We start from the raw sequence: 12227 nt of genomic DNA on the forward strand, positions 1-12227 counted from the left end.
AAAGTGTTTTTTATATATATAGACACACATAAAAATATATGTATCAATATTAAAAAACACCAAATATCAAGGGATACTTTAGTTTGGACCATGCATAGACCTGAGAGACAGCGGTAATTTTACATTTTGCTTTTCATGAGTCTTTAGAAATGCATACACTAGAGCCATTAAACTATAATGAATACTGTATTTGTTCATTCTTATGTTTTCTGAGCAACTTGTTGTCTATATCACTAAACTTGTTGCCTTTAGCAAGCTTTCTGTACTTTATTAAGAGACTTTAAATGACAACTTAAATGACAGAGAACAGGCATTCTATGAGAAACCTCTGTTTTCCTCATTTTTTTGAAAGCAAATGAGTTTTCCTTTCAGAGACACTGGCAGGAATTCTTACTGCGATGGTAGAATGAACATTTTTTGTTTTTTTCTTAAACACTGGCTTCATTTCTCGACCAAAGCAGACAGTGTGCTGAAAGCTACCAGTGGCGCTGGTTGCAGCTCCAAAGACTATCAAGAGCTATTTGAAATGAAATTTTGAAATGGCTCAGAAGTTCTTAATCGCAATCTTCTTTCAATTTCATGCAACTGTAAAAGTAAAAATAAAACCACAATCTGTTTAAAACTGTTGTTACAGTCTGTGGCCTTATGAATAGCACCTTGAGAGGGGAAGTACCACTACTGTGGTTTCCCACAATAACAGCAGTGAGATAAAATTTGCTCAACAGCCTCATTTATCATCATAAAAATTCAATATCTAGGACATTTTCTGTTTACTGTGCTTGAACTCAGAGAAAGACGAGATAAGGTTAGAAAAACACATCAGAGATTACTTGTCACTTTAAAGCACCTCCTTGTGTTAACTGTTTTGTGCCGTAGGCTCTAAAATATCAAAACATCCTCCCAGACTGTGCTGAGAAGTAGCAGCTGAGCAGTTCTGTGATAAAGTACACAATAACTCAAGTGAGTGCTAGCTACAAGTGTTTGCAAGTATTAAGAATAATACACTAAGTAAAGCTCAACCATTCCTAAAGCAAAGGGCTGACAGCTCGGGTGGGTGGAGAGCCATAGAGATTAAGCGTGTAATAAGGTAACACACCTTTCTGTGCAGTGTAATGGAGCTGAAGCAAAAGTGGCAAAACAATGCTCAGAGCAAAAGCACTCTAAAACAAAATTAATCTTCTAGCATCAAACTACTCTCTTCCTTCTTATTGCTTTTTTCATTGCTCCAGGATAAGTATCAAGTGCCTCATTCAATTCCCTTGACCTGAGACATCCTAAGTATGGGTGAGGGATTACAAGCCTGGGATAGAACAAATCAGGGCTGAAAAAAACATGTTCTCCAGTAAACCTGGGGGCAGCGATCTACCAGCAAGAAGTGGTCTATCCACTTTGGTCGCTCAGTTTCCAGGCTCAAGCTTCCCAAGATGTAACTCTCTACAGTACACCAGAAAAATGTCAATGCAATTGCACAGCTGAAATGAGAGATGAGCCAAAGACAATCTAAAAAACTAGAATCAACAGACTGGGAAGCTTAAAAGTTGGCTGCAGTGAGCACCTTAAACTCAGCAGAGAGCTATGTAACATACTCTTCTGCTGCTGCTCTCTTCCAGGCTCCTCCAGCTACATAAATCACACTGAAAGATCTTTACAGGGTCAAAACGGAATTGAAAAGTGATTTCAAATATTATGTTACTAAGCAGTAGCACACCACTGGAAAATAAAATGTAATTTATGTCTCGGCACAGATAAGGAGTCCGCTAAGCTAGTCCCAGAGAGCAGTTCTGGAGCACAAGGCAGAACAGAGTTTATTACAGATTATTAGCAACTAAGCATTTCCTCTGTGTGCTTATTACATCCAATGCATATGTATACCGACTAGAATTTTGGCAGTATTGTAATATAATTGAGAGAGAAAATACATTCTCAAAAACACGGGTGTGGTTGAGATCATTTTTGGTTACCTAATTTAAAACAATAGGCTTTTTAAAAGCTATACTGACACGGTATCAGATGTTAAACTGTAACTTTTAGAACACCACAAATATAGCTGCCATGTGTCATACCAGGAAACTCTGCAATTATTTTCAGTTCAAATAGTTTTATTGTAATACAGAATTACAATGTTTCAATTTTTTTTCTAGGCTACTGCCAGAAATATGTCTAAACCAAAATAAAACAAAACTAGTTTTTGTTTTGCTATTACTCCAGTAAGATACATGAAATATCAGTTTTCAATTAGTGCCCTTTTGTTACTCCCTGTTTGACTCACAATCTTCACTATTTTGGACGAAGAGGGATCTTACGCTCAGGAAAAAGCACAATTAAATATCATCATTCAAGCTCTCTGCAGATCTTTCCAACTTTTCCCAATAAAAATACAGAAAAACTAGGATCAGTAATTCTAATATTTGCTGTACAGAAAGTGAATATGAGTAGAATGAAACAAGCCAGAAAAAAAAAATTCTAAGGCTGACAGACCACTGTAAAGCATCAGTGAAAACCTGGGCAAACTTTGTTTGGATTCACAAACTGAGATCTAAACAAGGTTTGCAAGGATAAAAATAAACAAACCAATATTTTCCTGGACAGTGTTTGCCCTCTAGGACAAACACTTGGTGATATTGACTTTCTGACAAGGAGAATGACAGTTGGAGTCACAGAAGTTTATCAAAAAAGCCATCTTCCTTTCCTCCCACTTGGCAGAATATAACATTACCTTAGCAGAGCAGGTTTCAGAACTTGGGCTTTTCAAAAACTATGAATTTTTACCTTGTGTGTTGCTATAAAAGCACAGACCCTGGGAATCACCTCAAAATATAGTATCTTCAGCCTGAAATTCTGTTTGCAACCAAGACTGGACATTGTCACATCGCCAACTTTGGCACACAGGTGGGCAAACCACAATCTGCACAGGCTGGTGCTGGAAGACACCATTCCCTTCGGTTTAGCAAAGCACTGTGACATTTGCCTTCATCTCTTCCATGGAAATCTAGGGCTGAAAGGCCATAGTCAGAGGGTTTCCAGGGGATGCATGGGGCTTTCCCACCCCACAGCTGACATAACCCTATGCCTGGTTCAATTCCAGGCTCTGCACATGTGCCTCTAGGGTGACAGTGCCTTTACAGAGACAGCCTCACAAAGCTAAAATGACCCAGGAGCAATCAAGCACAATCATGGAGTGAACGACATGGAAAAAGAAAACTCTGATATTCTGTGTACTCCAAGAAAAAACCCTTCCTGAGCTTACTTATTCATACCTGACTTCATACTTGACAGCCATTTATCACTTCCTACCTCTACCCCAACACACAAATTAAAGGGAATCCTGAATGCACAACCTGGGACTGAGTGCACACAGAAACAATGCAGGACATACAGCTTTGGCATACATGAAGAGACTCCTATTTAATCTATCATGTGTAAAGCAGAGAAGATTTTACCACAGATTACTGGCAATGTAATGGACAAGAAATACATCCTGCTGGATTAGACAACAAAAATGTTGATTTCTTAATAGGAAATATACGGACTATTCAACTGCATGGATAACTAGTACTGGCCAATTCTTGAAATTACTAATTGTTGCAATCTCACTGTGTTAGTATCCAGGAGATTCTTCAATTTTATGGCCTCTGAATGTACAAAAGAATAACAATTCTGCCCCTGGGTATTAAAATAACATGTTGAAACAATCAGTGGCTGTTGTCATACCCAAATGTTTACCATACACAGATCCCCCGTTTAAAAGCTCACAAGACACAAAGCGAGCAGACAATACAGGTGCATACTTATTTCCTAACATCTAGAGGAGTTTTCAGTAGTTGTAAATCAGTGTAACTCCACTAAAATCTATTACTTGATTTTGGCTTATGACCATGTTCTTTCTGGCTCCAAAATTCTACAATAACATTATTTTTCAGTAAACATAACTCAGGAATACTAATTAAACAGGTCTTAACTTAAAATAGGAAGTATGGACAAACAAAAGCTACCTGATTTCATGTTACAAACTGTTTAGGACACTCAGTCCCACTAAGACAATGATTCTTCTATAGCTGTCGAAACAAACACAGATTCAGTTACACATACTGCTCAACAGCTGGTTACTTTAGATTTGCATCAATACACAACTGATGGATTATGTAACTACAAGGGAAGACAGAAGCATCATAAAAATATCATCATGAATTCAGTTGCCTGTGTATTGCATTTGTAAAAATCCTAGTCTCTAGACACATAATAGATACATATCACAATGTAACATGCCTGCAACAATGTTTTCTTAGGAAAACTTCTGTGAGTGCTTCTGTGAGTAACATACAGAAGAACACTGGAGAAAACTCTGAATGCTTCGCTCCAAATTTTATAGGTTTTCACCACAGGAAATCTTTACTTTTTGTTGAAGATTTTTATTGTTTTTTAAGCCAACAAAATTTTATATAATGATTCTAACTACTCCAGCCTAAATTGATGAAATTTCTTTAAACATCTAATTTAATTTAAACAGTGATTCATTGTTTAAAGATCCAATGACATTTCCTGCCTTGATGTAAATTTAATACAATTGAAAGAAACTGAGCACTACAAGAAGTCATCCATTGCTATATTTAATGGAGAGTCATGTAACCACAGAATATAAACCTTTACTCTGAAAGGGTTTATGGGCCCCAGGAATCTCTCTTTCTCCTAAAAGTAACACCTTTATACTGAAATAGCACCTATTCCTTACCTGAAAAGAGTTCATGCATCGAAGCGAAGGCGGAAGAGATGCGGTGCTCAAACCCAGCATTAGCAGTAATTCCAAACATGTTTCTGATGGAAACTTTAAAGGATGAACTCCCATATCATTTTCCCATGCATCAGCAAGGCTATAAAGTTTAAAAAAAAAAAAAAAGACCTTTTTCATTTTCTTAAAATATATCTAAACCATAAGTTTCAAGTATTAGAATTTGTCTTATTATTGTGAAAAAAAAACACCTCCTTTCACATTTTCCTTGTAAAAGTCAGTGTGTCTTACCAAAAGACAAGGTGAATTTAGATGGAGCACCTTAACCATATCACCAACTGTTAAAAACAATGTGAAAGGAAAACTTAGCATACATAAGAGAAATTCACTCATGTTTCTAATGCAAAATTTCATTCCTTTGGAACAAAATTTCATTTGTCACTGGCAATTTCCCAAACTGATGTTTATGATGCTCACACTGCAAACTTACTAACAGTCTACACCAAGCAAAAACTCAATTCCAGTTCATTTTATACAGCTTTCTGCTTTAGATGTATTAAAAGGATAAAGATTTCTACAGCTTTAAGAATTAAGATTTCTAAAGCACATTCCTATAATCTGTTCCCACTACTGCATGCTGAAGAACAAGATTAGTTCAACCAGATTTACTCAAAACACAAGATCATTCCACTTCCTCTTGTTCAGGCCTATTTCTTCCATAATGTACAAACTGATAGACTGATCAGTGATCCAGTTACTTTAATAATTTTACCTTCCATATTATGCTCATGAGCAGCTAGTAGCAGATACTCCAAAGTAAGATAGATGCCAATTATTCTCAGCAGACCTGAGAGTGTCACTTTGGAAGACAATGCTAGCTAGCCTTCCATGTCCAAGACTTCAAAATTTCAATAAATAATTTTAGAATCAGCTTTCACCTTTAAATTCCCGCAGCTCTTCCAGTTGAATCACTGCTTGTGAAAATATCAGCTTATTTTAATGTACTATCTAGAAGTAGCTGCATTTTTTAAACACCTAGAAGAGCAGTCGTGACTCCAATATTCAGAATGGTGAAAACTGGGCAAATATTGTCTTCACACTATCTGTTTCCTTCTGGACAGTTCTCATTCTCTCAGGTCTCTCAAATCCAACAATTGTAAAGTCCTGCTTCTTACACATAGGCTTGCTTATACACTTACTGTACACAGCACCTTCTTAGCTCTTCTACAAGACAATCCTACTTAGCATAAATCTTTCTTCAAAGAGTGGGTGTATTTTCACTTTCTTACGTCCACTTGTTTGAAATGGCCTCTTGAATTTCAACTATTTGGGTTTTTTCTTTCCTAATATCTACATTTTTTCCTCCTTCCTCACTTATCTACTATCTAAGCAGAATCCAATTCTGCTTCAGTATACAGAAGCAAGACCTACAATGCACTCAAGGTCAGACCTACAATGCACTTCAATCTCCCTAAAAAAAGGAGTGTTTTCTCTCACTCTGTTTATTTTTTTTAATCCACAATAAAAGACAAAGAGAATCGTATCACAACTAGATTACCAAATACACCATGTCTTTTCTCAACCTTCACTAGAGTAGGTCACTTTGACAAAAGAAGGTCTAAGCTTTACATGTAAGGAGAAGAAGGAAGGCAGTTTGGTCTAGGCACCCTCTGACTCCTCTAATGGCAGTGCACCATTTAAGATCTCCACATATGTCTGATCTGCTACAAAAGGACAGAGGCCAAAACCTGTCATACATTAACAGCCATTATAATATGTACTATCTCACTGGACAATTATACTGTGCCACACAGATCTGGAAAAGCTGTTAAAAGCTACCACAAAAGAAACCCCCAACTGTCTTCTAGGACTGGAAGGTGAAAAGTTTAGAAGACACTCTGGAGTATTTTCACTACTGAAAGATACAAGCCTTCAGTTAAGTCCCAAATATTATATCTATATTGAAAGGAAGCAGGATTCTTTTACAAGACTACACAAGAGATCAAGCCCAGAAGAGGTAGCCCTGGTCCAGAGATCCAGGTTGAATGGGGCTCTGAGCAACCTAGTCCAGTGGAAAGTTTCCCTGCCCACAGTAGGGGGGATTGGAACTAGATGACCTTTAAGGTCCCTTCCAACCCAAAGCATTCTATGATTCTATAAATATTCCAGAAGGAACACTCAATGCTCAGTGATGAGCACTGAGCAGCCAGTAACCAAGGAGTCTTGTTAACTGTAATCCAGAACTGAGTTTTATGTTTCTTTATCAGTTCGTAATTTCATTTCCACACATAATTTGAAACTTACCTTTATATGTTCCTTACTCAGTGTTTGTTCTACATTTTTTACAATGTGGTGATAGAGGCAAATTTAGGTGAAGCTAGTAAAATTGGGGCTTTTTATTTTTCAGAAATCAGCAAGTCTAAACAAAGCACTGTGCAGGCATCTTCAAACACAGCTAGAGAATTTGGAGATTGGAGGTGATATGCTAAGGTTCTGGGTCTTGGGAAGGTGTTTCCACAGATCAACACCCTCTCTGCAAAGAAACTTTTCAGAACTCCAAGCAATATTCAAAACATCACAACTTACTTTAGTACCCTGATTCTATTCTTGTGTTTTGATTTGAGGATTTTTTGGAGATGTCTTCTTGTTTTAAAGTCCAACTAGTACAGCCCTGACACTGAACAAGGGCTTTTTTTTGTGGCTGTTGGTTTATTTGAGGGAAAGAATGTTTGCATAAAGACATTTGGCCTAACTATATTGCAATTCTTGTTTATTAATTGCTCGGTTATTAGTATTTCCTGAAATGATTCCAGTGTATTCCCTTACTACAAACAAACCATGTGTATCCTAGCACTTACTGCTCCAGGAACATTCATGTTAGGAATTCGTCTTTGCTACTTGTCCTTTACCAGCATTTAACACAAGTGGTTGTGGGAAGTCACTGTTTTATTAGATCCTTTCTCTTTGTTCTTTTTTAACTCTATTATTTTTAGAAGCATTTTTCCCTAATCTTTATAGTAGAGGAAGGAGAAAAGCACCTATGCTTAAAACAAAAGCAAAACAAAACATGAAGAACCCACTGTTTTTCACCTTAGTTTCACAGTTTTTCTGTGTAAGGAGAGTTGTCTCACTTCCAGTACAGGACTGGAGACAGCTTGCTTTCCATTTACTGGAAGAGGTAGATTGGTTGCTAATGCTCCCCAGGAGAGTGAGCATTCACAGAGGACAACTCAGCCCATCAGCTCAGCGTTTCCTCCCAGACTAATCTGAAATGCCAACAGAGCTCCTCAAACATGCAAACAAAACTGTGTTTTGCTCTCCTGATTTTAATGGAAAAAAAAAATTTAATTTGATATTAAGACAGGGCAAATTGTCAGAAGGAGATTTTGGAAGGGCTCAAGAAGACAAGAAAGAAAGATGTAGGACTCAGATGTGGTAACTCTGAGTTACCATTACTCTGCATGGTAACTTCGGATGTAGGGCTTTGCATCCATGTGCTCTCTTCTGCTGCTTCTTAATACTTTTACTCAGCAATGAATTCTTGCTTCTAAGCTTCCCTTGAGTGAAAGCAGTGTGAATAAAGGCAGAAGACAGCATAATTCCCAAAGAAGACAGCACAGCTTGCTATGCTGGCTGAAAGAAGTAAGGGAGAGATAAGACATCAGCTGGAGGAAGGTAGGAAGGTGAGGGTAACAAAATAAATAATGCTCTTCTTCCTTCAGCAAACATTCATCTTTTCTGCAATGCAAAGAAGCCTTGAGATTCTGGACTTCATAGTCTGATAAAAGAAAAAATTATGACTCTCAGTATCAAACAAAATTCATAAATTCTACAAAGATTCCCTAAGTCATTGCGGGGTGAAAGACTGGATCTACTTTGGACTAATTTTACGATAAGTAAAATCTCACCACTACCTACTGACCTTGACAGTGTTTGAGGGAGACGTGAGTCAGCTTTAGAAAACAGGCTTTAAAACAGTAAGATGTAGTAAAACATACTCAGTAAAATGGTCCAAACTAAGAGCATGTTCTGAGTTAAGAAAAGGACATGTCAGAGTGCATTTTCTCACAGGACATTGAATCCACCTCTGTAAATCACCATCATCATCCGGTTTTGTCTGTCAGTGATCTCACCAACAGGAAAGCACAAATAATTCTAAGCATTTTGTCTGTCAGTCCATTTGTTCAATTTTCTCCTTGTTTTCTTTATCCCACTCTTCCCCAGAACTTGTATTAACCCTCTTAGCTTATTTCAACCAACTTTTCTTAAGAAAGATCACAAATAAATTAGGTTTGGGGAAATTTCATGTTTTCCTGAAAATCACTGTCTGAGTAGTGAGAAGAAATGCACATTAGTTACTCCACAGAGAAAAGCTGCCGATGGAATGCAGCAACATACATACCGGCTAATCAAGTGATGTTTACCTGGGAGAATATTAGCATAAACTCAATAATATGACATTTCTATCTAACAAACCAACTACTATAAGCAAAGTAAACATGTTCTTCACAGCCCACTCCCTAATGAGTGAGCCAAACTGAGAGACTTGGTGCTTTCACTTAAGTGCAGTCAATTTTGTGGGTTCAGGACAACTGAAAAAAAAAAAATCTTAAAATTTTGAGGCAAGAAGAAAGATTGCTGATAACAGAATTGATCACCAGTAAGAACAACAGTCAGAGCTGTTCCCAGTGTTAACCAAACTTGAGATGCTGCCTCTGCGGATTAAAGCAAAACCTCAAACCCACTCCTTCTGTTCCATCTAAGAGATATCTATTAGTCTCACCCACGAAAATACAACAAATAGACTTAAGATTAAAAGGTATCATTAGAACCTTCACATAACTTTAATTTTAGAAAGACAGAACCACATATAATGAATGTTAATAAAACTTTAATATATTTCTGGCAAACACTTCAGAACTCAACTAAAGCTGTACAGAAAGTGAAGAAGTAAAACTCTGCTTAAGGGGAAGATACTTGGCTACTGTTCTAGATACTGATGAGAAATAACTATGTGCTAAACTGTTATGAATGGAGCATTCAAAACAAGTAAGAAATAAAGATGACAGGTTGAGATTATCTTCCCCCTTATCCTTTTCAACGCTTTCTCTAAGGAATGGGTTGCTTGAAGGAGAATCTTAGAATATGACATGATTGCCACATTCCCAATAACCAGCCAAAGAAATACAGCTAGGAAAGTAAAATTCCTGTACTAACATGTAATAAAATGTTTTAAAAAATTAAGTGGCATTTTCCAATCTGTTTAGCTGATAAGGGGAAATCCAGGAATATTTTGATTTCTTTAAAAACTAAAAAGAAATCAGTAAATGCTATCTGAAATTCAACCAATTTAAAATCTGAAAGCAGAGATAAGCAAAACTTGAACACAACTACTCAGATAAGACTAAAGATAAGACAGTTACTTCTGCAGCAGAAATAATTGATCACATTTTTAGATGATGTTTTACATTTGACTCACCATGCATCAGAGAACGGTATTTCTCCACTACTGACTACGGAATTGATCCCAATGAATTGCCTACATAAGTCAGAGTAACATTTCAAAACTGTGTCCTTAAAAGAAAGGTTTAAGACACCAAAATATTGAAACACTTTTATTTCCTAATTCCTTGATATAAAAACTAGTAAACAAACACAGTCATCCATAAGGTCGTGGAACCCACCCACAATGTCCTGAGTCTTCAGGAAAAATGCAATATTCATGGTATGTCAGTGAATGAAAAGAATTCTTTGTATTTCAAAACCAGGAAAAAATGACAAGGATTCTCACAAGATTTTGAAAAACTGAACCAAACTTCTGACTACACTGCAATGAAGAAATTTGTGACTTCTTTCAAAAGAAAAGTGCTAAAAGCCATTTATCAGCAGTAATCACCCTCCGTCATGCATGAGATTCACTTCAAAATGCAACTGAGCCGTCTCATCAACAGACAAAATAAGTCTGCTTTTGAAGAGGAACAGCACACACCCCCCCCCTCTGATTTAGCAGGTTGCTTCTATAAATACATTAACTGTAGGTAGTGTACAGAGGTCAAAACTAGAAAATGAAAAAGCTCTTACTCAGGGCACTACTCAGTGTTGCTGAGGCACTATATTAACTTGACTTTATTAGTTATGATCCAGGTAAATGCACTCTGCATTTAGGGCTCCCAATGACATGAAACCCTTGACAGAGATTACTATGTTAGCTCCAGCTTCAGCACTTTGCTGAATCAAGCCTGTGCTGAAGAATCCAATATAAAAGCTGACAGAAGCTCAGCCCTGACTCTCAGAGCTCACTGAATGTTGTTAAAGCTGCCCTTTCCACAAGCTACAGCTCTGACAGAAATGACAGATGACTTTACTGAACCAAAGGACAAACCTGCTAAATTAAATAACTATTTGTAAAAATGATTTAATCTAAAAACAATTCTAAATTATGGTTGATGATGTGCCTATATACTTAACGTACCAAGAGGTTAAGGTATTTATACTTTTAATTATCCTTACAGTGATCTAAAAATGACATAAAAATCAAGGCATGCTCATTACTAGACAAAATTTAAATAATATGGAACACCAGGAAGTGTGGTACTTTCACAGCCTACAGCAAATTCCTATGGAAAAAAACTTGCTTTACAGAATCACTGCTTCCCTCTAAAACAAACATCTGTGGTCATGTTCTAACGCAGTTCATTATTCATTCTCAACAGCTGGGAATGTCAAGTGTGGGTTTTGAGCACACTAGTAAAGATCCCTGGAATCTTTACTAGTCGCATGGTATCCCAAACCATCAGGTATTAAGTCTTTCATAAGAGATAAAAAGGGGAAGAACTGAAATTTAACCCACTGGTGTCCTTGCAAGGGAATGAGCAAGAGAAGAACAACATATCTATGGAAGTAAGAAGACAGAGAGCATGCATTATATTTTTTGCAATGGACTACAGTGGTCAACAACAGAAGCTCCGTCTCTTAAGTTTTAAACCTTTTCTTTTCTCCAGTCTTAGTACTACAGAGACAGGATTTCACTTAACTGAATTTCTATACTTTCAAGGAGTCTCAAATACTCTCTTCTGCAAAGCATTCTTATCAGAAAATTACTGATATGTAATCCTTGTAATAAAGTGAATTATATATAGTACACCATACATATACTTTAATATAGTATACATAATTATATTAGTTATATATACATTTATCATATTAATATACAATTTTGCATATTTCTATTGATAGTATTCTATCTTTTTTCTTAGCAATGCATATTTTGAACGGAAAAACAATGTATTCTAGAGTCTGGTCAAAAAGAATTCGGCTAGAAATCCACTACAAAAACAATTTAGATGGTTTTAAATACCTCATCCTACAAAATATGTCCTTCTTGAACTTTCAATGTGTCACCATCTGAAAAGGCCATGTTATTTATTACTAATAAGAAAGTCTTATAATGAAAATTAAAATTTAACCTCACCAGAGTACTAGTGCCATAATATTTTTCAGA

At 36.6% G+C, this 12227-nt stretch overlaps 1 protein-coding gene across 4 annotated transcripts in view; it reads right to left on the bottom strand.

Annotated features, from left to right (window-relative positions):
- UBE3D (ubiquitin protein ligase E3D) overlaps positions 1-12227 on the bottom strand; it is an 81989-nt gene that overhangs the window by 29779 nt on the left and 39983 nt on the right. For 3 of the 4 annotated variants that reach the window (XM_027743210.2, XM_039385324.1, XM_039385323.1), the window contains exon 9: positions 4730-4868. In XM_027743210.2, the coding sequence (XP_027599011.1) occupies positions 4730-4868 (139 nt within the window). Of the gene's footprint in view, positions 1-77; positions 586-4729; positions 4869-12227 lie in introns of those variants that run through there. The other variant, XM_027743208.2, reaches the window with a different exon arrangement.

This window comes from Pipra filicauda, unplaced genomic scaffold (genome assembly GCF_003945595.2).
Source record: "Pipra filicauda isolate LSUMZ 115617 unplaced genomic scaffold, ASM394559v2 scaffold403_size635245_pilon, whole genome shotgun sequence".
In the NCBI taxonomy this organism is placed as follows: domain Eukaryota; kingdom Metazoa; phylum Chordata; class Aves; order Passeriformes; family Pipridae; genus Pipra; species Pipra filicauda.